The 27,440-nt window shown below is 49.9% G+C and overlaps 1 protein-coding gene and 1 non-coding gene across 17 annotated transcripts; both read left to right on the top strand.

The window, feature by feature from the left end:
- On the top strand, positions 1-27,392 carry CHD3 (chromodomain helicase DNA binding protein 3). 16 transcript variants are annotated; one of them, XM_053569926.1, is made up of 40 exons: positions 1-292; positions 4,794-4,906; positions 5,433-5,603; positions 5,833-5,954; positions 7,820-8,103; positions 8,343-8,473; positions 8,627-8,777; positions 9,032-9,207; positions 9,595-9,828; positions 10,015-10,218; positions 10,743-10,954; positions 11,592-11,723; positions 12,110-12,209; positions 12,620-12,811; positions 12,959-13,159; positions 13,540-13,677; positions 13,903-14,024; positions 14,177-14,350; positions 14,466-14,607; positions 14,821-14,952; positions 15,606-15,723; positions 15,936-16,060; positions 16,264-16,495; positions 16,821-16,987; positions 17,478-17,655; positions 18,402-18,467; positions 19,680-19,765; positions 19,900-20,033; positions 20,575-20,719; positions 20,861-21,023; positions 21,117-21,238; positions 21,338-21,473; positions 21,570-21,671; positions 21,858-21,989; positions 22,671-22,779; positions 23,148-23,280; positions 23,558-23,753; positions 24,829-24,992; positions 25,245-25,371; positions 26,129-27,392. In XM_053569926.1, exons 1-40 carry the CDS (start codon positions 16-18, stop codon positions 26,248-26,250), a joined length of 6,165 nt encoding a protein of 2,054 aa, XP_053425901.1. In that variant the 5' UTR covers positions 1-15; the 3' UTR covers positions 26,251-27,392. The 16 variants fall into 16 exon arrangements, with proteins under 16 accessions (XP_053425901.1, XP_053425887.1, XP_053425888.1 ...); XM_053569912.1 differs by having other exon boundaries at positions 9,014-9,207; positions 23,558-23,799; XM_053569913.1 differs by having other exon boundaries at positions 5,830-5,954; positions 8,639-8,777; positions 9,014-9,207; positions 23,558-23,799.
- LOC128571476 (small Cajal body-specific RNA 21) lies at positions 20,167-20,304 on the top strand. Its single transcript, XR_008375883.1, has one exon. It is a non-coding gene; the product is annotated as a small Cajal body-specific RNA 21 (non-coding RNA).
- Positions 27,393-27,440: the final 48 nt, after the last annotated feature.

Here is a 27,440-nt window from a genome sequence, read left to right as displayed (position 1 = left end):
GGCCAGAGCCACAGGATGGCTTCCCCTCTGAGGGACGAGGAGGAGGAGGAGGAGGAGATGGTGGTGTCGGAGGAGGAAGAAGAGGAGGAAGAAGAGGGCGACGAGGAGGAGGAGGAGGTGGAGGCGGCCGACGAGGACGATGAGGAGGACGACGACAAGGGAGTGCTCGGACGCCGGCCGGGCCACGACCGGGGCCGCGACCGCCACAGCCCCCCCGGCTGCCACCTCTTCCCGCCGCCACCGCCGCCGCCGCCGCTACCGCTGCCCCCACCGCCGCCACCCCCGCCGCCAGGTAAGCGGCCGCCCAGACTCCCCCCTAGCCCGAGTAGGAGCCGCGGGCGCGCGAGGCCAGCGGGGGCGAGGCACCCACCGCGCGGCTGAGCTGAGGCGAATCCGCGGCGCGAATCCGGGGCTCGGGCCCGTCGCCCCGCGGCGGTCCGGGCAGTCCGGGCAGGCGGTGGCGGCAGGGCCGGGCCTCCTCCCCTCCCCCGCCGCACCCCTCCCCCGCCACCGCCGCCGCCGCCGCCGCCACCGCCGCCGCCGCCGCCCCGGCTGGAGAGCGCTGGGAGCTAGCTGCGCGCGCGGTCCGGGCCACTCGGTCGCGGCTTTCGGGGAAGGAGGAGGAGGAGATTTTTTTTTTTACCCTCGGCGGGGAGGGGGTAGGCAGGAAACGGCCGAAGCGAAGCCAGGGCCCCCTCCCTGGCCGAGCGAGGGACCGCGGAGACCCTGGCGGCCGGACGGCGGCGTGGGGGAGGGGCGGCGTGGGGGAGGGGCGGCCGCGCGAGCGCCCCTCGGGCTAGGGCCCCGGTGGGGTTGGATTGAGGGAGAGTGGGCATTCCGCGTGCGGAGCGGCCCGCGGCCCTGACGCCCTCTGCTTAGGACTTGGGCAGGCAGAAGAGATACGGTGTTTGTCGGACACCCCCACCCGCGGGGACTTAGGTGCCCGCCAACTGAGGGGCGTGCGGTGGCACGAAGGGGAGGGGTCGTGTGAATGTTTGTCGGCGGCTGATGAGTAGGGGCAGGTGGTGGCCACACTGCCTGCAGGCCACTTCCTGGAATAAGATTTGAGCCTACCCCCCACTTCCCCAGCTTGCCGAGGGGAGAGCATAGTCTGGGGACCCAGCTGCCCCCAGCTCCACCCCTTTCACCTAGCCTGGGCTCTGGGCTCTTTTGTGTCAAGTGCGGGGTGGGGGGTGCGGTCCACCCCCTCTTGACCCTGTCAGTCCGGGGTGGCGGAGCTGCCCAGCTGTGACTCTCACGTGGCTGCCATTCACTGTCACTCACTCTCTGACTGAAACCACCCACACCCCGACCAGGTTGGGGGGCGTGAACTGGCCCCCGGCTGTTCTGCAGCTTGACCATCACTCAGCACCCCTTCCTTGAGATGACAAGTCCCCTGGCAGCACTTTGTGGGCAGCACTCTCCCGTGGTGGAGGGGACAGACGGCTGGGTCGCATCAGGCGCCCAGCAGTGTCCCACTCCAGACCACCCTCCCCGTGGTGGGATTGCTAGTCTTCTTTGGAGATAGATGAGCATCTGGATGTCCACACCCTCTGCTTGGGGAGTGGAAGGGGACACCCACATCCCCAGGCCTCTGGCTGCCATGCGGTACAAATGCACCAAACTTTAAAACGGTGAACACCAGTCTCTTTGTAAAACTGTCATGTAGATCCGTGCGGCTTATGTGGCAAATGTTCTCGTCTAGCTGAGACAACCTTTTAGGGAGTGCGGGGTGCTTTCTTGTGGGTAGAGGGGGGAAAGATGTGTTGTCTAACGAAAACTGGATAGTCTCCCCTTCTCCCCCAGGCTGTCTGAAAAAGGGAAAAGTTTTGAAAAAGTTATCCCAGAGAGCCTCTTGCTTTCGCAGGAGGGAGAAGGAATTAAAGTCTTGTGGGGAAGGGGTTGCCTACAGCAGTGGTGATGAAAATTGGGAAAGAAAGGATGTCAGGTTCTGGTATGGGGTTGGCACCTCTCACCTGTTTGAGAGCTTGGAGGGTGGTGTTTGGATGAGTTTGATCCCTGATGTGGGTATGTGAGGGGAGCGTGAACAAGCTAAGGTTGAGATGGGTCTTTGTGTCTGTCCTCCCTCCCCTTTACTCTTTGCTTTTAAATAGAGAAGAAACGTCAGATGCTTTTAAAATTTCATGTTCGAAATGAAAACCCACCTCTCCCCTCCCCCAGGGCAATTTTCTCTCCCTTTCTTCCTCTATGTCAAATGAGTGACCCAGATACGCCCCCTCAAATGACTTTCTGAGATAAAACTTTGGGAAAATATTTTTAGCCCGCTCATTTTTTCTGACTACCTAAGTGTGGGGGAAAATAACCTTCCTCTAAGGTAATTTGTTCAGGATGCCCCCTCCATCCTTTTCTAGAATATGCATTTGTACATATGAGAGATTTCCATTGTTTTCCATTCTGACTGCTTTGATTCTCACCATTTTGTTTTACATTCTTCCTCAAGACCAATTTTATCCCTTCCCCCTCTCTCCAGTCTCCTTACATTGTTAAACGTCTAAAATAATAGCACTCGTGTTGGTGGGGGAAGGGAGCAAGAAGCCAAAAACTCATTTCTTCTCCCTCCCCCTTCTGGCAAGTCTAGAGAAATAATATAACATAATATATAGATGTGATTCCTTGGGGGTGGGGGTGGGGAATGATTGTGGGTGGTGCGGAAAATTCTGGTAGTTTCTTTGCAAAAGGTCTGAAAATACAAACCCACCCCCTGCACGCAGTACGCATGTGCAGCAGACCTATTATGGTGGTTCGTTGTGGGGGAGGGAGGGGAATTTGAGAAAAAATAAATATATGTGTGAGAGATTGATGGTGAGATTAGAAGAAGAGAGGGGCGGGCGGGAGGCGAGGCTTCGGACGAGGCTCCTCCCTCTTTCTCGGCCACTAGGCCCCGCCCTGCGCCCGCCTCCCCGCGCCCTGCTGCCTCCCGGCCTTCCAGAGATCCGAGCCGGGATGTGGGAGAGTCTGGGCTCCTGGCCAGCATTGAGTGGCTGCTGAGACTGAGGTTGGGACTTAGATTTTTTTTTATTGCCCTCCCTTGCTTTTCCTAGCGGTTCTCCCTTTCCTCTCCCGCCACCGACGTCTTCCTAAGTTCGGGAGCCTCGCGCGGGGGCGGGGCGTGGAGTGAAGCGGCCGTGAGGTCCCAGGACTTGTGCCACACCTCCAGCTGGTAGCGGCCGAGGCCTTGTCCCTGATCTGTCGCCAGTTGGCTTGCCCTTGCCTCTGCCCCGGCGGCCACCGTTTCCATGTTCGTGTTAACCGAAGTCCTTGGGGTCAAGAGGAGCCTGCTCGGGGCATGGTGCCTACCTACTTCCTGTTACGCTCCCCTCTCCCTTTTCACTTCCCCCGCAAACACTTCTAGAGTGTTTTTCTGCTCAAGAGGACTTAGGATGCTGGACTTACGAGGGAAGATAGCATTGGAGGAAGGAAATGCCCTGATTCTGAGGCAGTAGCAGCCAAGGCCTCAGGTGTTAACTGTGGCTAATTTTCTGTTGAGGGAGGAAGGATTGTGTGTCTTAGAACCAGAGACTGAGCCAAGGCCAGGCTTTCCTCTCCTGCATCAGTTGCCTCTGTCTGAACAAGACAGGTCTGGCTGGTTAGTCTAGTGCTTGATGGGGGGGTGGGGGGGAGGTGAACCAGGGCCCCAGGGCCCCATGTCTGTGTGGTTTATCCTCTGCTTTGTGGGTAACTGTCTGGCCTGCAAGCCTCCGCAGACTAGCATGGGTCTGGAAGAATGAAGTGTGGGGACATCCGAGAAGAAGCTGCCTAGGGCCCTCTGACAGAGACATCTGAAGAGAAAGCCAGGAACCTAGCCCTGCTGAAGGAGGTCCAGGCTGTTGTCTGGATTTGTGTTCCTCAATGTATGTTTGTGTGCATGCATTTGAGAAAGCAGATGCTGAATGTGTCTTTCTGTGCCTATATCTTTGTTTGGGTCTCCCATGCTGTAAGAGGACATATTCACAGGTGAAGAGTGAGAGCAGAGAACAAAGGGTATGACCCCTAAGTTCTGAAAGGGAGCAGGGATATGGGAATAGACATGAAGGCGGATTCTAGGCTCCTTGACAGGAAGAGGAATTGTGGAGACTTTCTCCTGTAGGATTAGGGTGTGATGAAGGAGGCAGACACTATGATCCTATGGTCAAGAAGTGAAAATGGCCAGCTGAGGATTTCATTTCCTCTAGGACTGTGTTGGGGTGACAGGATGGTTGGTGATTATCTGAGGAAATGTAAATAGAGGGCTCCCTCTTGGCAAAAAGGATGTCAGGGCCCCAGGGTGTTAGTGTGAGAACCCAGGTGTCCACCTTTGGCTCTCCCTTCTCAGCATCTGGCTTAGGGAGCTGCCAGCTTGTGTCTCCCCACTCCAAGTGCTGGGGTCAGGCCAGGCCAGCAGCTGGGCATGGCTTCCCCAGTTCCTGGGCAGGATGCCAGCTGGCAAAGTGAGGTAGAAGGCAGGAGGAGCCCTGGCGGCGACTGAAAGGACCTGCCACAGTCAGAGCCTGTGGCCTACAGCCTGGTCCCGTGTTAGTAGGAGGGGAGGGAAGGGAGTGGTTTGGCTGTTATTCCCTTCTGACCCCTGACCTCCCATTGAGAAACAGAGCATCCCATCCCAGAGTACTCGAAACACTCTCTGTTTGCATCCAGTGAAGGGAGGCAGGGTTTGGAGGAGTTAATGCCCAAGTTCCTAGAGAGTGGGAACTGAGGAGGTGGGGAAGGTGGCAGACAAGGGTCTCAAAGACAGGAATGTTAGAGGCTTAGGTTTTCTGGTGCTTTCTGCTCCAAAGATAAGGATGACGTTCGGCTGCTGCCTTCAGCATTGGGTGTGAAGAAGAGAAAACGAGGACCTAAGAAGCAGAAGGAGAATAAGCCAGGAAAACCCCGAAAACGCAAGAAGCGTGTAAGTGTCAAGAATTCCTAACTCTATGGCAAGGCTCATGAAGCCTGTCTCAGAGACTTGCTTTTTCTCTAGTCCCGATTGTAGGGTAAAGGGGATGTCCTGAAGCCAGGGAGGCTTGACCCCAACCCTGTGCCCCCTGCCATTGGCCTGAATCTCACAGATCTGGGATGCTAACTTTATTTACTACAATCTAGTAAAGAGCTCAATCTAGTGACTTGCCTTAGCACCAAAGAGAAGCTATGGAAAGCACAGGCTCTGGAGGAAGACTGCATGAATTCAGAACCTAACTGGCTTCTGTCTTCTTGGGCCATTTATTTAGCTCTCTGTGCCTCGGTTTCCTTGTCTGTAAAAAGTGGATAAAAATACATTAGTTACTGTCTTATAGGATTATTATAAAGAACAAGAGATAAAATATGTTATCTGCTAAGAACAGTTCCTGGCACATGGGGAAGATGAATAAATGTTTTTATTTTTCTTTCTTTTCTAAGAAAGAAAAGAAAAATGTTATTTTTATTTTCTTTCTTAGGACAGTGAGGAGGAATTTGGCTCTGAGCGAGATGAATACCGGGAGAAGTCAGAGAGTGGGGGCAGTGAATATGGAACTGGACCAGGTCGGAAGCGAAGACGGAAGCATCGAGAAAAAAAAGAGAAGAAGACAAAGCGGCGGAAAAAAGGGGAGGGAGATGGGGGGCAAAAGGTGGGTAGAATTGGGGCATGAGGGTGAGAAATCAGCATTAAAAACAGGCATGAACAAAGAAGGAAAGCCCCAAAGGTGGTAATTTGTGAGGGTTGGGGATCAACCTGGAGGGTGGAACAAGAAGCAAGAAAGCCCAGGAAAGTTGGTGAGTGGTAGAAAGGCATGTGTGAGGGCCTAGAAATAGGGGCTGGAGGGGTACCCACCTCACTGAAGCCTCCTTTCTCAGCAGGTAGAACAGAAATCATCAGCAACACTGCTTCTGACCTGGGGCCTGGAGGACGTGGAACATGTGTTCTCCGAGGAGGATTACCACACACTCACCAACTACAAAGCCTTTAGCCAGTTCATGAGGTGCTGTAGGACTGGGGAAACTTTTTTCTTTTTTTTAAGAGACATAGTCTCACTTTGTCACTCTGGTAGAGTGCCAGAGGGTGTCAACAGCTGACAGCAACCTCCAGCTTTTGGGCTTAGGCGATTCTCTTGCTTCAGCCTCCTGAGTAGCCGGGCATACAGGCACCCACCACAACGCCCAGCTATTTTTTTGTTTGTAGTTTGGCTGGGGCCGGTTCGAACCCGCCACTCTCAGTATATGGGGCCGGCGCCCTACTTACTCACTGTGCCACAGGTGCCGCCTGGGGAAAACTCTTGGACAGACTCTTTTAATTTTAGGGAGGCCTTGGACCCCTTGGAATCTGATGAAAGCTAAGAAACTGCTCTCCTGAGAAATTCATGCAAATGGAAAATTCCACACATAATTTCTGGACTCCTAAGGAGCCAAGGATCCCAATTAAGAATTCTTCACTGAGGGGAGATAGTTATTCTGTGCTAAGTTAGAGAACTCTCTAACAAAGGAATAAAGTGAGGACAATATAGTGAGCTTCCTTGCTTTTCAACAGGTCCATCTTTTGCATGACTTCTCTGTAGACCAATGATTCGCAGCCTTCCTAATGCCTCAACCCTTTAATACAGTTCATGTGGATTGCCACCCACAGGTTTAGAACAGCTGCTCTAGACTGAGAGAAACAATTCAGTGCTTCTGAACTTCTTTTTCTCAGTTATCAAGTCCTCTGCCCCCTCCTTAGGCCGTGGTAATAATGGAGATTGTGTTGCTGCCAGTGGGATCTTAGCTTCAGTAGCACTTGGAGGAGGGTAGAGAATAGTAAAGAATAGTGAAGATGTCTTTGAGGGAGACACTTTAACATAGCAGTTTAACGCCCTGCAGGCTACTGGTGAGGTTCGGGTGTTGTCATCTTGGGGGTGTTACTTAACTTCGTTGATTCTTTGTTTCCTTTTCTGTATAGTAGGAAGAATAATAGTACATATATCATACAACTTTATGCAGACTTGGTAGGATAATGGATAGAACACCTAGGACAGTCAGTGCCTGGTCCCTAGGGGATGTTCAGTAGCTGGTGACTGTTATTAGTCATGTTGTTGTTCCTACCTCACTGCTAATGGTGGTGCTTTTGTCAGCACTGTGGTCACCCATGTCCTCCTAAGAGCTCATTACCCCACCCCAGAGCAAAACCAGCATGGCCCATCTTTTAAACACCATCCCATGGGAGCCCTTCTTCAGGGCCCAAGGAGCTCATCAGTAAAATGCAAATAATCATAGCAACTCAGAGGATTACTGTGAGGATAAAGTAAGGTATAATGTATATAAAAGTATTTTATGAACTGTAAGGTAACATACAAAAGCAAAGCATTTCTTTTTTCTTTTTTTGAGACAGAGTCTCACTATGTCGCCCTTGGTAGAGTGCTAGGGCGTCACAGCTCACAACGACCTCCAACTCTTGAGCTTAAGTGATTTTCTTGCCTCAGCCTCCCAAGTAGCTGGCACTATTAGGCGCTCGCTACAACACCTGGCTATTTTTTTTGTTGCAGTTGTCATTGTTTAGCAGACCCCAGCTGGGCTTGAACCTACCAGCTTCAGCGCCAAGCCAAAAGCAAAACATTTTTATATATGTCATGCTTTTTTGTTCTATTATTTTTTTACCTTTTATGTTTTAAAATTTTTTATTCTTTATGCTTTTTAAAAGCATTTTAAAAAACGTTTTCATTAATTTTGTTTTTTTAACAAATTGATGCTTTTCTTAATAGGACATTCTTACCACCCAGGAATCCTAGCATGTACATAGATTTTATTGATAAGGGAAGATGGCAGTGTTCCCAGACCATCTGTTTAGGGTGTGAGTTTTCTGCTTCTGTATTTACAGGCCTCTAATTGCTAAGAAGAATCCTAAGATCCCAATGTCTAAGATGATGACCATCCTTGGGGCTAAGTGGAGAGAGTTCAGCGCCAACAACCCCTTCAAAGGGTCAGCAGCTGCTGTGGCAGCAGCAGCAGCAGCAGCAGCAGCAGCTGTAGCTGAGCAGGTGTCAGCTGCTGTCTCCTCAGCCACCCCTGTAGCACCTTCCGGACCCCCCAACGTTCCCCCACCCTCTGCTGCTGATATCCAGCCCCCACCTATTCGAAGAGCCAAAACCAAAGAGGGCAAAGGTAGGGAACCCCTCTTCTCCCAACAACTATCACCCCACCTTCCATATGGCATGTTGTCAAATTATAGTCTAGGTCTTTGCTTCCCAGCCCTTAATTGCTGGAGAAGAAGTGCTTTTCAGGAAGCGGGTCTTAGTGAAAGTGTAGGCCACAGGGGAGGCCAGAGGCTCCTGTGACCTCTATCGTTGCAGTATGTGTCATGACTTCTGCTTTTTCTGCCTTCACTCCCACTCTTCATTCAGGTCCAGGCCATAAGAGGCGGAGTAAGAGCCCCAGAGTGCCTGATGGACGCAAGAAGCTTCGGGGAAAGAAGATGGCACCACTCAAAATCAAACTAGGGCTGCTGGGTGGCAAGAGGAAGAAGGGAGGCTCGGTGAGTGACCCCTTCCTATCTGCTCACCACCTGGGGATCAAGAGCTGGGGTCCAGAGATAAGTTCATGAGGGAAGCTGGAGCAGGAAACCAAAGGCCTGGGTAGGGGTGCAGAATCAAGTCTGTCTTGCTGATAGCCATGGGGCTATGGGCAGTATGTTTTTCAGAGTGATGAGGGTCCTGAACCAGAGGCTGAGGAGTCAGACCTGGACAGTGGCAGTGTCCATAGTGCCTCAGGCCGGCCTGATGGGCCTGTCCGCGCCAAAAAACTAAAGAGAGGCCGGCCAGGAAGGAAGAAGAAGAAGGGTAAGAGATGTTGGCTGCATGTCATCTTGTCACCTTGTCAGTCTGCCCCCTTCTCATTCCTTTGTCTTTCTCTTTTCAATTTTGACTTCTTTATTCAATCATTTCTCTCTCTTTCTCTTCCCCCTCCCCCATTCCTTTCCTCTCCTCTTTCCCTTCCTTTTCCCCTACCCTTGACACTACCCCCCCACTCCCACCCCACCCACTGTTCCCTTTGCCTCCACTTGGGTATATTACAGTCCTGGGCTGTCCTGCAGTGCCCGGGGAGGAGGAGGTTGATGGCTATGAAACAGATCACCAGGACTACTGTGAGGTGTGCCAGCAGGGTGGGGAAATAATTCTCTGTGACACCTGCCCTCGTGCCTACCACCTCGTCTGCCTTGATCCTGAGCTTGACCGGGCTCCTGAGGGCAAATGGAGCTGCCCCCACTGTGTGAGTATCTGGTACCCAGAGCTTGCCCATCTCTTTGTTTCTTGGTTGCATTTATTTTCTTCCTGCCCCTAGATGCCCAGGCTTATCAGTAACAGATGTTCAAGTGTCCAGGATCCTAGTTTGTTCCTTTATCGCAATGGTTCTCAACCTTCCTAATGCTGCAACCCTTTAATACAGTTCCTGTGAGTCACGACCCACGGGTCGAGAACTGCTGCTTTATTTTATCTCTTTGCCCCAGAATCAACATTTTTGGAAATTGGGATATCCTGTTCCTTAGTTCCTACCAGTCTTGTCTGTGCTTCTAGGATTCAGGTGTTCTGCCTTCATCTTCCAATCTCACTCCTTTCTTTCTTCCATCTTTCTTTGTGTCTGTCCTTGGCTTCCCAGGAGAAGGAAGGGGTACAGTGGGAGGCCAAGGAAGAAGAGGAAGAATACGAAGAGGAGGGAGAGGAAGAGGGGGAAAAGGAGGAGGAAGATGATCACATGGAGTACTGCCGTGTATGCAAGGATGGTGGGGAGCTCCTGTGCTGTGACGCTTGCATCTCCTCCTACCACATTCATTGTCTGAACCCTCCCCTGCCTGACATCCCCAACGGTGAATGGCTCTGTCCCCGATGCACAGTGAGTGGAACCATTTCCTTACAGTATTGACTGTCAGGCCCAACCCCTACAGCCATTCCTGGGTCCCAAAGGTCCAGCTCTTCCTTTCTCGGCTGTCCCCCAACCCTTGTGGGACCACCGTCCTCTACACTAATGATGGGTTCTTTCTGCCTCTTTCTTTCCTTTTTGTCTGTGTCCATCTCGAAGTGCCCTGTGCTGAAGGGTCGAGTACAGAAGATCCTGCATTGGCGGTGGGGGGAGCCACCCGTGTCAGTGCCAGCCCCCCAACAGGCAGATGGGGATTCTGATGTCCCACCTCCCCGTCCCCTTCAAGGCAGATCGGAGCGAGAGTTCTTTGTCAAGTGGGTAGGATTATCCTACTGGCACTGCTCTTGGGCCAAGGAGCTTCAGGTATTAAGAGTCTCTCCTTTCACTGTTCCCTAAGACCCTCTGCACTGCCTCCCATTCTCTCTCACTCTTACCCCTCCAGGCTTTCATGCCTCTTGTTTTCCTTCTCATTTCAGGCCTCTGGTCCTCATATCCTGCCTACTTGCTAAATTCCATATGTGTTTCTCTTGGTCTCTAGTCCTCTTTCTTTCAATCTGTTACTTTCTTCCCTTAGATAGAACATAGACTTTATTAAGTTCATCTTTCTTATCTTCTTTATCCATGTTTTATCATCATTCCCTGTAATAACCCCATTCTCTGCCTCCTTTTGCTCATTACAGCTCTTCCCAGGCCCTGTCTTCTGACTCTGTTATAGTCTGTTTGACTTTAAATATTTTTCTGTTTGGGCTTTTACCAGTTTGTCTCTCATTCATCCTCTTTCATAGCTCCTTTCGCATCCCATTCTCACTGCTATTTCCTTCGCTATTCCCTGTTGTCCTCTGGGGATATTGGGACTATCTCTTCTCCTTTCCTATGTGCCCCATCAGCTGGAGATTTTCCATTTGGTAATGTACCGAAACTACCAGCGGAAGAATGACATGGATGAACCTCCACCCCTGGACTATGGCTCTGGGGAGGATGATGGGAAGAGTGATAAGCGTAAGGTGAAAGATCCACACTATGCTGAGATGGAGGAGAAGTACTACCGCTTTGGCATCAAGCCAGAGTGGATGACTGTCCACCGTATCATCAACCATAGGTGAATCCTTGGTCTGTGGCGATGGCCCCATGTTAGCATTTGTTTGTTAATTAACCAAATAATTGATCTAGAATTGATAACTCCTGCTGGAGCTCTAACCCTTCTGGCCTTGTTTTCTCCAGAAGGAAAGGAGAAACCAGGGAAAAAGTCCAGCCTGGCACTGCCATTATTTATTTATTTATTTATTATTAAATCACAGCAAGCACTGCCGTTTTTGTCCTTACCTCCTCCTAATCTCTGATAGCATAAATTAACATGGCACATGAGTCTGGGGATAGGGATTCATCCAGACTATCATTTTAGTATTTCTTCTTGATAGTACTTATTACTGCCTATGATACTCATTTATTTCAGTGTCATCTTCCCCTGTAGAGTGTGAATTCCATGAGGAAACTCTTACTAGCTGAGTAAACAAATGATGTCAGAATGTTTCGTAATAGATTTTTAGGACACCATTCTAAAAAGGTTAGGGTTAGTACTTCAGCCATTGTAAACTCCCTTCCAGCAGCCCACCATTGAGGGTTAGGTGACAAATTCTGCATGTTTGCTGATAATTGTGTTTATCAGTCCTTCCTTATGTTTGTGATCCATGTTGTTTTTCTCCTCCTGCTCCTTTTGTTGGCCTCCTGGCCCACAGTGTGGATAAAAAGGGGAATTACCACTATCTAGTGAAGTGGAGGGACTTGCCATATGACCAGTCCACGTGGGAAGAAGATGAAATGAACATCCCTGAATATGAAGACCATAAGCAAAGCTACTGGAGACACCGGTGAGGGAGATAATTCATGGGTCATGGGAATCTTAAGGCTGGTGGCGTGGAAGCTAAACCTCCAGCATGAAGTGAGGGTGCAGTAGGGACAGATCTAAATTAGAGAATTAGGGCAATGGCAGCCTGAGCTGGGAGGTTTGGGGGTGTTAAAGAGGCAGTAGAAGGCACAGAAATAAGATCTGACCTGTAATGGGTAACAGGATGCTCAGGAATGGGGAGGTTGCCTCTTGAGGTAAAATCCAAGGGGCAAGGAAAAAGAGCCTGGAAGAAGGGAAATGTGAGAAAGTCTAGGTTATGGACAGTAGAAGGTAGGTCTGGAATGAGTTTAGAAAAGAAAGTGGGATATTCCAAGGACCAGGCCTCATTCAGACCCACTCTTTTCCCAGAGAACTAATTATGGGAGAGGATCCTGCCCAGCCCCGCAAGTATAAGAAGAAGAAGAAGGAACTGCAGGGCGATGGGCCTCCCAGTTCTCCTACTAATGATGTGAGTCCTCTCAGTTGGCCTTTCTCCTGTTTCTGGAACCATGGTGATTGGAGATTTCCTGAGGGTTATTGACAGAGCTTCCCAGTTTCAAAAAGCTCTTTGAACAGTAGTTCTTCCTTTAACATTCAGCCTTGTCTCAAGAGTGGCTAGGAATTTTGGCATAAGAGTGAGAGAATCACTTAGAGATAGCCCACTGGGGACTCTTTCACCATTTAGCCCTTCCCCACAATGCTGCTGGATGTTGTTTTAAGGAATGAGGTGGGGAGGACTAAAGACTAGAACTTTCATAAACTCAGGTCTTGTTAGAGGAAATTGTAATCCAAGTTCATATCAGTGCCAGGGAGGAAGAGACCAGGGCCAGACGAGCTGCTAACTATTCCCTTGAGCTTTCTGACTTCTTGACTTTGCAGCCTACAGTGAAATACGAAACTCAGCCACGGTTTATCACAGCTACTGGAGGCACACTGCACATGTATCAGCTGGAGGGGCTCAATTGGCTACGCTTCTCATGGGCCCAGGGCACTGACACCATTCTGGCTGATGAGATGGGGCTGGGAAAGACCATACAAACCATCGTCTTCCTGTACTCACTCTATAAGGAGGTGCTGGATTCTAGCTCCTGAAGGGGGTAGCTGGGCTGGGGTCTATCCTGGAGTAGGGAAGTGGGAGGATGGAGAGATGTAGCTGGCTGGGGACTAGGGTATGCAGCCTCATGCCTGAATAATGGGCCCCCCACCCTTGACTCTTAGGGCCACACGAAAGGTCCCTTCCTGGTGAGTGCTCCACTCTCAACTATCATTAACTGGGAGCGAGAGTTCCAGATGTGGGCACCCAAGTTCTATGTGGTGACATACACGGGTGACAAAGATAGCAGGGCCATCATTCGTGAGAATGAATTCTCCTTTGAAGACAATGCCATCAAAGGTGGCAAGAAAGCTTTTAAGATGAAGGTAAGCCTCTCTATTTCATATCTTCTGAGACCCTCAGAACTGTCATTTCTTTACCCCAACTAGGAATTCAGTTCCTCTATTCACTTTTCTCACCTTTTTCCTTCCTTTCTTCCACCTGTCTTTGAACCTTTGCATTCCCATCCTAGGGATATAGCAGGTATTCCTAGGAGTATACTTGGGTCTGTCAATACTGGACATGGGGGTGGAAGTTTCCGGGCTGTGGTTGGTAATCACCACTTAGACTTGAAGTTAGAGGATAGGATAAATGTTCCCTTTGGGAGTCACAGCCAGAATGAGGCATCTGGGTGAAGAATAAGGGCTGGGGGCACAGGTGCATTGGTGTCAAGTGGCAGCCAAATGGGCAATGGTTGTGTTGGCAGAGGGAGGCACAGGTGAAGTTCCATGTTCTTCTGACATCATATGAGCTGATCACCATTGACCAGGCAGCCCTTGGCTCCATCTGCTGGGCCTGTCTTGTGGTAGATGAGGCTCATCGACTCAAGAACAACCAGTCCAAGGTGAGTGAGATTCCTAGACATGAGAAACTTGGAGCTGTGCACTCCCACTTAACCCTGGTCCTTAAAAACAATTTTGGGGATTTCCTGCAGTCTGGGAGGCAGGATTCCTAGGAACCTCTGAGGAGAAGTTCAAGGTGGAGGGGAGCGTACAGGGATTTGAGGTCTAGGTCAACCATGTGCCACTGATAAGCCCTTCCTCCTACCTTTCCTTGCCCCATCTTCTAGTTTTTCAGGGTCCTCAATGGCTACAAGATAGATCATAAGTTACTGCTGACAGGGACCCCGCTGCAAAATAATCTGGAGGAGCTCTTCCATCTATTGAACTTTCTCACTCCAGAGAGGTTTAAGTAAGTGGTTCACGAAGGGTAGTCTGCAGAGATGAGAAGTGGAGTGGCTAAAATGACTTGGTGGAGGATTAATCTGAGGTGGAGAATAGATCCCAAGATCAGGGCAAAGAACTTGACAATCTTTTCATTCCTTCTCTTCTTCTGACTCTCAGTAACTTGGAGGGCTTTCTGGAGGAATTTGCTGATATATCCAAAGAGGACCAGATTAAGAAACTGCATGATTTGCTGGGGCCACACATGCTGCGGAGGCTTAAGGCAGATGTCTTTAAGAACATGCCAGCTAAAACAGAGCTTATTGTTCGAGTGGAGCTAAGCCCCATGCAAAAGTGAGTGCATGGGGAACTGGACCTAGGAGTTGGGGATTTGGCAACAGCTTTCCAAGTGCATATTGTAATTGCTCCTTTTTTTCTGTCTCTTCTGTGCCCCTACCCTGGCTTTTAGGAAATACTACAAATATATCTTGACTCGAAATTTTGAGGCCTTGAATTCACGAGGTGGTGGAAACCAAGTGTCACTGCTTAACATCATGATGGACCTTAAGAAGTGCTGCAACCATCCATACCTCTTTCCTGTGGCTGCTATGGTAGATACATAGAGCAGGGAACTGATCAAATGCCTGGTTCTCAGCATTTTGGTGAGGGTTTAGGGTCTGGAAGGCCAGGAATTGTATCCCTGAGAAGGGGTAGAATTGGAAAGGTGTGGAAGCTGAATTTGGGTATATGGCTTTCTAGGCACTGTAACAATATAGGAACATTTCCTGATCCTTTCCTCTTCCTTTCTCTTCTCTTCTTTTCAGGAATCCCCAAAACTCCCCAGTGGGGCTTATGAGGGTGGGGCACTTATTAAGGCATCTGGGAAGCTCATGCTGTTGCAGAAGATGTTGCGGAAGCTGAAGGAGCAAGGACACAGAGTACTCATCTTCTCGCAGGTAACCCATCCCTTTGGCTCTCTCTTTCCATCTGCTTTCTGTTCTCTCTCCTTACCTTTCAGACTTTAATTCCTTACCTCCTTCCTATTGCTGCTCTGGTATGACAGATTAGGAGATTTTACATATAAGAGTTTCTGGTATAGGTAGTTCATTCTTGGCCTCTAACCCCTATTCTTAAGACTGTTGGAAATTGTAGTCCAGCTCCTTTTAAGATAAATGGGGGAAGGGTGCATGTGAGCCATCTGTCTCCTCCAGGGGCTTTGTGGGACTGGTACTATTTCTTAACCTTATTGGAGAGTGGAGGGCATAGGCCCTTTGGAAATCTGATGAAAGGTATGGGTCCACTCTCCAGAAAACTGCATACATAATTATAAAATTTTGTATAGATTTTCAGGGTGTTTCCATATTTTCCTGAAACCTTTTCGAAGGTCTCAGAGAAGATCCTTTGCCTCAGGATAAATGACCTTAAATCTAGAGTATGGCAAGAATACAAAATAATGAGGGGTTGAGGGGGGCAGATAGGGGAATAGAGAGTACCAGGGGAGCTTAAAAGACAGTGCATTGGGCCTGAGTTGGAGTGAAGGAATATTTAGAATTGAGAGGCCATCCCATTGATTCGTCATTCCAGACTCCTTCCTTTTCTCTTGCTCTAGATGACCAAAATGTTAGACTTGTTAGAGGACTTCTTAGACTACGAAGGCTACAAATATGAGCGCATTGATGGTGGCATCACTGGTGCCCTGAGGCAGGAGGCAATTGATCGGTTCAATGGTGAGGGGGAGATGCCTTGGTTCTTGCTGGGTATGGGAGGCCCAAGGAACCTGTGTTAGATGCCTGGTATGGGAAGGGGTCTGGCAGGGGTAGATATGGGACACCTAGGCTTTGAGCTGGGTCCGTGGTTTGTAGTCTGAGAACATCCAGGAGCAGATGGACAGAACTACTGTGTATAAGAAAAACCTGATATCCTAACTCTCACTTCCTAGCTCCTGGGGCCCAACAATTCTGTTTCCTTCTTTCTACCCGAGCTGGAGGCTTGGGCATCAATCTGGCCACTGCGGACACTGTCATCATCTTCGATTCTGACTGGAACCCCCATAATGACATCCAGGTGGGAACTTAGATTCTGGAACCTCTGCATCACTTAGCAAGGAGATGTGGGATCACAGAGAAGGGTGCTGTTTCTGGGGTCAGAAATACACCTCTTCAGGGGGAGGAGAAGACCCTTTTTTGCCAGCCTTCTTTCCCGAGCATGTAGGCAGCTTCTTCCCTGCCACTGCCCTGGCTCACCCCCAATTTCTCCTATCGTTGCAGGCCTTCAGCCGGGCTCATCGGATTGGCCAGGCCAACAAAGTGATGATTTACCGGTTTGTGACTCGAGCATCAGTAGAAGAGCGAATCACACAAGTGGCTAAGAGAAAGATGATGCTAACACACCTGGTGGTGCGACCAGGGCTGGGCTCCAAGGCAGGCTCAATGTCCAAGCAGGAGCTTGATGACATCCTTAAATTTGGCACTGAGGAGCTGTTTAAGGATGAAAATGAGGGTGAGAACCTTTTTTGCAGTTCCCTGAGAGCAGGGCCTTGCATTTTCATGAACACTTCTCTTTTTCAACCCACTGGGGGAAAACACTCTTCTTCTCTGCAGCCCTTGAAGGAAGAAGAGCCTTCTTTTCAAAAGTTCTGGGAGGAAAGTTGGCCTCTTTCCTTGTCTACAGGGTTAAAACTAAAAAAACTTCAGTATTGGCTCCCACAGAAAGCCTTCTCCAGGGCTCCGCTGAAAAGGAAATGGAGAGGAGGCTTTCCTCAGCATTTCTAAAGTTGTGCATGAGGTCAGAACCCAAAGTTTCCTTTTGTTCCCCATCTCACCAGGGGAGAACAAAGAGGAGGACAGCAGTGTGATTCACTATGACAATGAGGCCATCGCTCGGCTGTTGGACCGGAATCAGGATGCAACTGAAGACACTGATGTGCAGAACATGAACGAGTATCTCAGCTCCTTCAAGGTGGCACAGTATGTTGTGCGGGAAGAAGACAAGGTGAGAAGCTTTGGGGCCAGCCTATCCCAGGCTATCCGTGAAGGGCAGTGTGCTTTAGTTGGCTTTGAAATAGGAGATTCCCCTTCATTTTTATTTTTTATTTTTTTCTTACCCTAATACCCAGCAAAGAGCAATAGTGGACTTCAGATGACTTCTTATTCTAACAGAGACTTAGGCACAGGAAGTACTGGTAAACACACAAGCGTACCTTCTGGGTCAATGCAGGAGAAATACGGAAGGGATTAGAAGAAAAATTTAGAGAAGAGTGCGAGAACAAGGCAGAGAAGCATATTGCATGTAGGAGATACAGAAAATGTGCATTTGCATGTAAGAGATATGGAAAATGTGCAATGTCCAGAAAATTTGCTCTGAGTTAAGGTCTAGGAGCAGTGAGATTGGATTCAGCTGAGATATGAGACTAGGAATTTTGTTGTGGTGGAATGACTGGTAAAGAAGGAGACTGCCTACCATTCATTTTGCTGCCCTATAGATTGAGGAAATCGAGCGAGAGATTATCAAGCAGGAGGAGAATGTGGATCCTGACTACTGGGAGAAGCTTCTGAGGCATCACTATGAGCAACAGCAGGAAGATCTAGCCCGGAATCTAGGCAAAGGCAAGCGGGTTCGCAAGCAAGTTAACTACAATGATGCTGCTCAGGAGGACCAAGGTGAGGATTGCCATAGATGCAGGAACTGAAAAGGGAAGAAGTAATGATGTTTGAAGGTTGGGGTTTATTTAGAGGAAAAGAGAGAGGCCTAGAGGTCAGAGCCTTCCCCTGCTAAAAGAGAGAGCTCAGGTATAGTCATTAAGAATTACCGGGCGGCGCCTGTGGCTCAGTCAGTAAGGCGCTGGCCCCATATGCCGAGGGTGGTGGGTTCAAACCCGGCCCCGGCCAAACTGCAACCAAAAAATAGCCGGGCGTTGTGGTGGGCGCCTGTAGTCCCAGCTACTCGGGAGGCTGAGGCAGGAGAATTGCCTAAGCCTAGGAGTTGGAGGTTGCTGTGAGCTGTGTGAGGCCACGGCACTCTACCCAAGGGCCATAAAGTGAGACTCTGTCTCCACAAAAAAAAAAAAAAAAAAAGAATTACCTGGAGACCAGGTAGGTTTACAGGCAATTTAAACTGTGGTGGTTGTAAAGGGATCATATGGACGCCCCGAGGTCATTGTTTAGAGAAGGGTTGTCAAAAGTAAGGGTGGCAGAACAAGAAGTGCTGAGAGACTGAAAGTGGGTGGTGGGTGGAGATGGTCCAGGATGTGAGGCTCAGACTATGGGCAGTTGTTCAGCAACCACAGAAAGGCCAAGGCCACAGTGGAGGTAGACAGGTCTCCTAGGGAGGAATTCAGGCAGGAAGAGCCCCAGCATGGGTATATCCAGGGAGTCTTCACTGACCACTGAGCTCTCTACCCTCACAGACAACCAGTCAGAATACTCGGTAGGATCAGAGGAGGAGGATGAAGACTTCGATGAACGTCCTGAAGGTGGCATCTGTTCTCCTGACTCTACCTCAGCTCTTCCCATTTCATTTCCCAGTTTCCTTTAAGCCCACTGGCTTTTGTTGTTGTTGTTTGTTTGTTTGTTTGTTTGTTTGTTTTAGAAATAGAGTCTCACTCTGTTGCACAGGCTAGAGTGCCATCGTGTCATAGCTCATAGCAACCTTAAACTCCTGGGCTCAATTAATTCTCCTGCCTCTACATCCTGAGTAACTGGGACTGGGGACTACAGGTGCCCACCATAATGCCTGGCTAATTTTTCTTTTTAGTAGAGACTAGGTCTTGTTCTTGCTAAGGCTGGTCTTGAACTCGTGAGCTCAAGCAATCCACCTGCCTCAGCCTTCCAGAGTGCTAGGATTATGGCGTGGCACCTGGCAAGCTCACTGTTTTTATACAAATTTAAAAAATCTGTTTAAAAAAAATAATAAAATAAAAACAAAAAAATGTGTTTTTGTGGAAAAGCCAAAGATTGCAGATAAACAGAAAGGAAGACATGTTCATAATGTCTTCACTATTAAAATTTAGAATGTATAAACCACACTGGTTTCAGTGCTTAGGTCAAGAATGGTTACATCATTATGCATGCTGGCTAGTATTCTTGTCTATGTAAAATATAGGCATTTTTGGGCATGTTATTCATTTTTAAATATGACTTTTTTGTTGTTTTTTTGTTTTTTTGAGACAGAGTCTCACTTTGTTGCCCTTGGTAGAGTGCTGTGGCATCATAGTTCACAGCGACCTCAAACTCTTCGGGTTCAAGCAATTCACTTGCCTCAGCCTCCCAAGTAGCTGGGACTACAGGTGCCTGCTACAATGCCTGGCTATTTTTAATTAGCAATAATTGGCACCTTGGATAAACCTCACTGGCTACGATACTGCCACTGCGCAAAGCTTTGCCTGGTTCTTTTTAGAGATGGGGTCTCACTCTTGCTCAGGCTGGTCTCTTGTGAGCTCAGGAAATCCACCCGCCTCAGTCTCCCAGAGTGCTAGGATTACAGGCCTGCGCCTTGCCTGACTTGATTTTTTTTTTTAGGCTCACTGGGTTAGTAGTTGTGTAAGTGGTTGGGAGAGAATTAGAAGTGCCTGAAACTTGACGAGGGTCATTCTGGTGTTCTGTATCTTGTGGGAATGGGGTGCTGAGGAGGACTGGGCCTTAGAGGATGTGAATCAATCAACTAATCAGTGTCAACCCACCCTCAGGGCGTCGACAGTCAAAGAGGCAGCTCCGGAATGAAAAAGATAAGCCACTGCCTCCACTGCTGGCCCGAGTTGGGGGCAATATCGAGGTGAGAATTGGGCCCAGACCTGAGTGCTCGAAGGAGAGAACGAGGGTGGGGGGCTGGAAATTGGGATCTGAGTCACTGATGATAGAAAGAACCCCTGGACATTCATCACTACTGCCTCTTTACCCCACCCTCAGGTGTTGGGATTCAACACCCGTCAGCGAAAGGCTTTCCTCAATGCAGTGATGCGCTGGGGCATGCCGCCACAGGATGCCTTCACCACACAGTGGCTGGTGCGGGACCTGAGGGGCAAGACAGAGAAGGAGTTTAAGTGAGTGTGGGTGATACGGGGCTGAGTTGGATGCAAGGGCAAGAGCTTTGGGTGTTAACTTTATTCCTCTTGGCTGCCATATGATGTGACCTTACTCAACTGATCATCACCCTCCCTGTCATAAAGTACTTGCTGGCTTTGTTTCCTGGGAGGTGGGCTCAGCCTACCCCACCTCCTCTCAGCTGTGCCTAGAGTAGAGGGCTAGACATCCTTCCTATAGGAGAGGCATTTAAGTAAGAAGCCTCTCCTGGGCTGTCTTAGCCTCACATTCAATTGGCAGGAGGAGTTGATGAAAAGGATGAAGAGCTGACTGATGGGGCCAGGAACAGAGTACCCCAAGCAGGGAGATAGGAAGGACAGGGGAGAGTCCCCTGAGACAGTTAGGGTTTAAAGGGCTAGTAATAGATGAGAGACCCAGGGGAGCCCCTGGAGCACTTGGGGAGTTTGGCATACAGGGATTCAATAATTGCTGTGCCTTCCTCACTGCCCTGTACTCCTTCTAAGGCTTCCCTTACCCTTCTCCCACTCCCATGCTCCTTAGGGCCTATGTGTCTTTGTTCATGCGCCATCTGTGTGAGCCTGGGGCAGATGGCTCTGAAACTTTTGCTGATGGGGTCCCTCGGGAGGGACTGAGTCGCCAGCAAGTGTTGACCCGCATTGGAGTCATGTCTCTCGTCAAGAAGAAGGTATAAGTCTTCCTCTCACCCAAATAATCAGGCTGGACACTTAGGCTTTGTCCTTCCTGAGTTCTGGACTCATGCTGGTAGAGGGAACCAGGGCTTCCTGGATGTCCAATGCCTAGAGCTGACCCCATCCCTCTGCCCCAGGTACAGGAGTTTGAGCACATCAATGGGCGTTGGTCAATGCCGGAACTGATGCCTGACCCCAGTGCTGACTCCAAGCGCTCCTCCAGAGCTTCCTCTCCTACCAAAACATCTCCCACCACTCCTGAGGCTTCTGCTACCAACAGTCCCTGCACCTCTAAACCTGGTAATCAGGAGTTAGGATGGCAGGACAGACAAAAAAATAGTCAGGAATAAGGGTGGGGAACCTCTGCCTTTCTCACTCTGCCTTCCCCTGCAGCTACTCCAGCTCCAAGTGAGAAAGGAGAGGGCCTAAGGACACCACTTGAGAAGGAGGAAACTGAAAATCAGGATGAGAAGCCAGACAGGAATAGCAAAATTGGGGAGAAGATGGAGACAGAGGTGTGTGGCTACCAGGCTTCCCTTAAGGAGAAAGAGTAGAGGGGTCTTGGAGGCCGGGTGCCTTGAGCCTGGCTTATCCTGACTCTCTGTCCTTTCTAGGCTGATGTTCCCAGCCCAGCCCCATCGCTTGGAGAGCGGCTGGAGCCCAGGAAGATTCCTCCAGAGGATGAGGTACCACGGGTACCTGGAGAGATTGAGCCTGAACCTGGGTACCGAGGGGACAGAGAGAAGTCAGGTAGGTGCATGGCCTTAGGGATTGTGGGTGTTCTCTTTTCTGGGGTCGGGATGAGGGTGACATCCTCCCTTCCTATCCCCTCCCCCCCTCCCACAGCCACAGAATCGACGCCAGGAGAAAGGGGGGAGGAGAAGCCGTTGGATGGACAGGAGCACAGGGAGAGGCCGGAGGGGGAAGCAGGGGATTTGGGCAAGAGAGGTAATGGGTGGAAAGAACAGACCACGTGGGTCCCTGAGGGCATCAGGGAGGAGGAGTTTGGGGGAGTGAATGCTTGGGTCCTGGGTGGGTAGCTGCTTGAAAGGCCAGTACAGTACAGGTAGTACATAGTCTTGGGGGCTGGGAGGAGACAGTCCTGAGGTGTGAACTTTGTCCCATTTGTCTTAGCAGAAGATGTAAAAGTTGACCGGGAGCTTCGACCAGGGCCTCCTCGAGATGAGCCACGGTCCAATGGGCGACGCGAGGAGAAGACAGAGAAGCCCCGGTTCATGTTCAATATCGCAGATGGTGGTTTCACAGGTGGGGAGAGTTCTCACTGCTCTCTGTTTTTCACTGGAGTTTGGTCATGCTCAAAGGGTTTCTTACTTTGCCTGAGGCTTCCTGCTACCTTTAATTCCAAGTAACTTCCAATGAAGTGATGCATGTTGACTCTGATCCTTGCTGTAAATCTTTAAGTATATCTACTAACGCCAAAGTTGCCTCTAATTCCATCTTTATTATTATTTTTTTTATTTTTATGTCTTTATTTTAAACAGAGTCTCACTCTGTTGCCCTGAGTAGAGTTCCATGGCATCATAGCTCACAGCAACCTCAAACTCTTGGCCTCAAGCAATCCTCTTGCCTCAGCCTCCTAAGTAACTAGGAGTACAGGCACCTGCTATATGCCCTGCTAATTTTTCTGTTTTTAGTAGAGAAGTGTTCTCAAATTCCTGAGCTCAAGCAATCCATTCACTTCTGCCTCCTAGAATGCTAGGATTATAGGAATGAGCCAATCCTAACTTGAACCTAAATTAGTTGTTCACAGCTAATTTTATTCTTAACCCCTAGCCTCACTTTTACCAATTACTCTTCAGGAGCTTTTAGTATACTCTTCCATTATTATTTCCCCATCTCTGCCGACTTTTGGGCTGGGTGTAGTTGACAAACCCCTAATACCCTCTTCTGTCTACTACCCTCTTCTGTCTACTACCCTCTTTTCAGAGCTTCACACATTATGGCAGAATGAGGAACGGGCAGCTATTTCCTCCGGGAAACTCAATGAGATCTGGCACCGAAGACATGACTATTGGCTTCTGGCTGGGATTGTCCTGTATCCTTTGATACAAATGCAAGAAAGAAACGGGTTCTCTCAACGTGGAGAGAGGAGAACTAAAGCAAAGACAAGTTCAGACCAGGGAAGGAAGGGGATTCATGTCACGCGCTGGGGAGATCAAGCCAAAGGGAAGTAGTGTTTGCAGCTAACCCCCATCCCTGTTAAGTTCCTTTTTTTTTTTTAATTTGAAAACAATTTTATTTATTTTTTTATTTCAGAATATTACAGGGATACAGACGTTTTGGTTATATGCTTTACTGTGTATAGTTTGAGTCAAGGTTAATAATTGTGTCTGTATCCCTCAGATAGTGTTCATTGTGCTTTCCTGTTAAATTCCTTGATGGTCCCCTTTGCTTCATCGGCAGCCATGGCTATGCACGGTGGCAGGACATCCAGAATGATGTTCAGTTTGCCATTATCAATGAGCCATTTAAAACTGAAGCCAACAAAGGGAACTTTCTGGAGATGAAAAATAAGTTCCTGGCCCGGAGATTCAAGGTGGGAATAAGGGAGGAAAGGAATAGGGTTGTAGAGAGGCATGGGTTGGAAGTGAGAACATAACCTGGTTAGAATCTAGGGAAGAGGGTTGAGGCGATGCCTGAAGCAAAGACCAAAGTATAACCCTATGTTGAGATTTGGGTCAGGGTTGATGCTGGGTCGCAGTTGGTGTGGAGCTGGGGGGCCTCTGGGCCAGCAGTGAGGACAGGGTGTGTCTTCAGTGCTGTATACCTCCCTTCACTCACCCACATTCATCCCTCAAACCCTGGTTTCTCAGCTCCTGGAGCAGGCGCTGGTGATTGAGGAGCAGCTGCGGCGGGCGGCCTATCTGAACCTGTCACAGGAGCCGGCGCACCCCGCCATGGCCCTCCACGCCCGCTTCGCCGAGGCCGAGTGCCTGGCCGAGAGCCACCAGCACCTCTCCAAGGAGTCGCTGGCGGGGAACAAGCCGGCCAACGCCGTCCTGCACAAGGGTAAGGGCCGCGGCGGCCCCGCGCGGGGGAGGGCCCACAACGCTGCGTAAGTCTTCACCCCGCACCCCTCAAAATCTTCCCCCTCCAACCCTTTTACCCTCTGAACCACCCCCCCACCCCCCGACCTCTAACCTAGCCCTTGTCCCACCTGGCACCTCCTTGGTTTTTAGCCTCTAGAACTGTGCAAGCCACTTCCATGCCTGATAGTATTCACATCATTGCCCAATAAAGAGACCTCCCTGGACTCCATGTCCTCTCTGCACAGTGGGACCTCTTCATTGGCAGTGGAACTGCACATCTGCCTTACTGCTAACATCATCCAATTTGGGGCCTTAGCCTGTATATATATGCCACAAAAATCCTTGTCTCTGATCCCACAAATTATATTCCCTCACATCTCATTTACCTCATGAGGCAGAAACTACCACCTATCTGACCCTCTGACCCTACCCCATTAAACTTCCCTTTTCCCTTCAACCTTTCTTCCTATCCCCTCTTACCTTGATAATGATAGATGGAATCCCAAAGCCCTCTAATCATCTAATATTGTCTAATGTAGTGACTGACTCCTGGCCTTTTGATCCCTGTTCTAGTTCCTTGAATCCATAATACTGACCTAACCTCCCTCTCCCCTTACATATTAAAAACCTGGATTTCTTAAAGCTTTAACACCACCTACCACTTCTCATGCCTCCTGACTATTTCCTCCCCATTATCCCCAAACCCCAAACCTGGCTATTCCAGTATGGGATGTTCTGACAACTCCCCGCCCCCATGTCTTCCAATGTCCTCCCTTCTCTCCTTTTTCTCTATATTCCTTTTTCTTTCCTCCTTTCCATTCATCCTCTGTGTGATTTGGTCTCGGTGTTTCTTTTCCTGACACTTTTTCTTTTCCCTTGAGTTGCTCCCTTTTTCTGTCTACTTCTGTCATTTTCTTGGTCTCTGGTTCTTTGATGTCTATGTCCTCTTCTTTTTCTGACTGTATCTGTCCATCTGACTCCTCTCTTTTCCTGGCTCCATCTCTCTCTTTCCCTATCTCTCTCTTGCCCTTCTTTCTCCGTGGCCCGGGCCCCAGTTCTGAACCAGCTGGAGGAGTTGCTGAGCGACATGAAGGCAGACGTGACCCGCCTGCCAGCCACGTTGTCCCGAATACCCCCCATCGCAGCCCGCCTTCAGATGTCCGAGCGCAGCATCCTCAGCCGGCTGGCCAGCAAGGGCACGGAGCCTCACCCCACACCGGTAACCCTCTTTCCCCCTAACTTGTTTTCCCTGTTGGTGTTCCTCCTACACACATATAAACACTCCATCAGAATCCTATACAATGTGGAAAAACAGCTTGATAGAACACAGTCTGCACCCTTGAGTGAGTCTCCCTGCCTCTATGTTTATACCCTCAGTAGTTCTGGAGTGTGGTTCCTAATTTCTCCACTACAGCTTCTTTCCCTCACAAATTGTGGTTTAACTCTAACTTCAGCCTGCTTTCTATTCCAGGCCTTCCCCCCGGGTCCCTACGCTACACCTCCGGGGTACGGGGTGGCTTTCAGCACCGCACCCGTAGGGGCCCTGGCCGCCGCAGGCGCCAATTACAGCCAGATGCCCGCAGGGTCCTTCATCACAGGTCAGCTAGTGGTTTCTTACTCCCTGCTTTCTCCCACTCCTCCTTTGCCAAGCTTTATCCCTGCTTAGCTGTGCCCTTTCACTGTGCGGGTCCATCTCATGTCCTCCTCAGCCGTATTCAGTGTTCTGGGCTTTGTTGGCTTTGTTCCATCCCTTTCTTAAGCCCTCTTATTTCCCCATTATCAAAACCCTCCTTCAGGGTTTTAGTGGTTCTGTGGCTTGGGATCTTCTACCTAAGCCATCTGCAACTGGATTACTTCAAAGAAAAGTGAATATGAAATCAGAAGGGGTATAGTGAGAGCTAGAACATGGTTTAGTCATGGGGTACAAGGTGGAACCTCAGGGAGAGGGGTTCATCCTGGTCTTCACACCTGAAGGAAGTGACTGAGAAGTAAGAATAAGCCGTGTGTGGTGACTCACGCCTATAATCTTAATACTGTGGGAGGCCAAGGTGGGTGGATTGCCTGAGCTCACGAGTGAGTTTGAGACCAGCCTGAGCCAGAGTGAGACCCTAACTCTAAAAATAGCTGGGTTTTGTGGGAGGTGCCTGTAGCCCCAACTACTTGGGAGGCTGAGACAAGAGAATCACTTGAGCCCAAGAGTTTGAGGTTGCTGTGAGCTGTGATGCCACAGCACTCTACTGGGGGCAATAGGGTGAGACTTTGTCTCAAAAAAAAAAGTGAGAATGTACTATTGCCACAAGGTGATGTTTGGGAATGATGAGGGGATTGATCTTTCCTTACCCCCTTCCCAAACAGCCGCCACCAACGGCCCTCCAGTGCTGGTGAAGAAGGAGAAGGAAATGGTGGGGGCATTGGTGTCAGACGGGCTGGATCGGAAGGAGCCCCGAGCCGGGGAGGTGATCTGTATAGACGACTGACTGGATCCCAGGCCTGCCCTTCACCCAGGCCCCGTCCCCGAGGCCGACCCCCAGCTCAGGCTCTGGGGCCTACTGCCAACCCTCCGCCTTCCCCACCCCTTGGGGCATCGCTAGGCTAGGAACCCCTCTGCCCCTCTCTACAGCTCCTCTCTTCAAGAAGCGCCCTTTGTCTTTCTCCACTCCCATGCACCTTTCCCACCAAGCTTTGAAGACTATGCTGGTGAGAAGAGGCCTGGGTGGGAGATGGTTAGCAGGGTCTTCCAGGTACCTTTAACCACCCCTGCACCGGCCAAATATCAGTTTCTCAGTAAATGGTTGTGGGGAGGAAAGAGGTGGAGCTTCCCCAGTCTTATTTCCTGCAATATCAGCTCCATCTCCTGCAGAAATGGGGGATTAGCCTTGCCTGGCCTTTAGGAACTTTATGGGGGAAAAGAGCTGTGAAGAGAGAACTTTTAGAGAGGGATGAAAATGAGCCCTGGGAGGGAAGAAGGGAAGAGAAGGGGTGGCTGCATGTTACCTTCCCCTACCTCTCCCTGTATGGAGGGTGGAGCAGTTACCAAGGGAGGGAGTCAATTGCTGTTCAGCCTCAGAATAAAGGCGCTGTTCACTGGCTCAGTTACCTCCTGTGTACCAGCATCTTGTGTTGGGAATCTCCCTAGGGACCAAGGACTACCCCTATAAAAAGACTTAATGGTTGGGCGATACTCCCTCAAGCCAAAGAGGAGCTCCCCAACCTGTTCTAGGAACCCAGGTAACCTAGAAGGGTGGGAGAGAATACAGAGGGCTAGACGTGGGAAAAGTCCCCAGCTTTGGGGCTCAGTCCCTGGAGGACTTCTACCCTCCATCCCTCATGGCCTGGATACAGACTAAAATTTGAGTAGGTCAGGCAGGGGGCCTACTCAGGGCCTTTGGGACCAGAGCAAAATGAAGGACAGGCTAGGGAGACATGGGCACATCCCCCTTCTCAGGAGGGGCCGGAGAAAGTGGCAGTTTGCATGGCGAACCCCCCACTTCCTCTTCGCTGCCCCTTCACTTTCTTGCTGCCCCTTTCCCAGTCTTCTTCACACCCACTCCTTGTCTGTCCTGATCCCCTCTTCTGTATCAGGTTTATTGGTTGTACATATAAATTATACTTTCCTTTCTGTGTGCTCTGTTATTTGTGACTAGGGGGAAGTTCTTGGGGTAGGTGG

Source organism: Nycticebus coucang, chromosome 18 (genome assembly GCF_027406575.1).
Source record: "Nycticebus coucang isolate mNycCou1 chromosome 18, mNycCou1.pri, whole genome shotgun sequence".
NCBI classification, from domain to species: domain Eukaryota; kingdom Metazoa; phylum Chordata; class Mammalia; order Primates; family Lorisidae; genus Nycticebus; species Nycticebus coucang.
This window is presented reverse-complemented; position numbering and strand designations above follow the sequence as displayed.

Excerpts from the sequence above, each read along its gene's own strand:
- CHD3 (XM_053569910.1), top strand. The coding sequence starts at position 16 with ATGGCTTCCCCTCTGAGGGACGAGGAGGAGGAGGAGGAGGAGATGGTG. Across the intron at positions 4,907-5,432 it reads CCCGAAAACGCAAGAAGCGT|GACAGTGAGGAGGAATTTGG; the intron begins GTAAGTGTCAAG and ends TTTCTTTCTTAG. Across the intron at positions 9,208-9,594 it reads AATGGAGCTGCCCCCACTGT|GAGAAGGAAGGGGTACAGTG; the intron begins GTGAGTATCTGG and ends TTGGCTTCCCAG.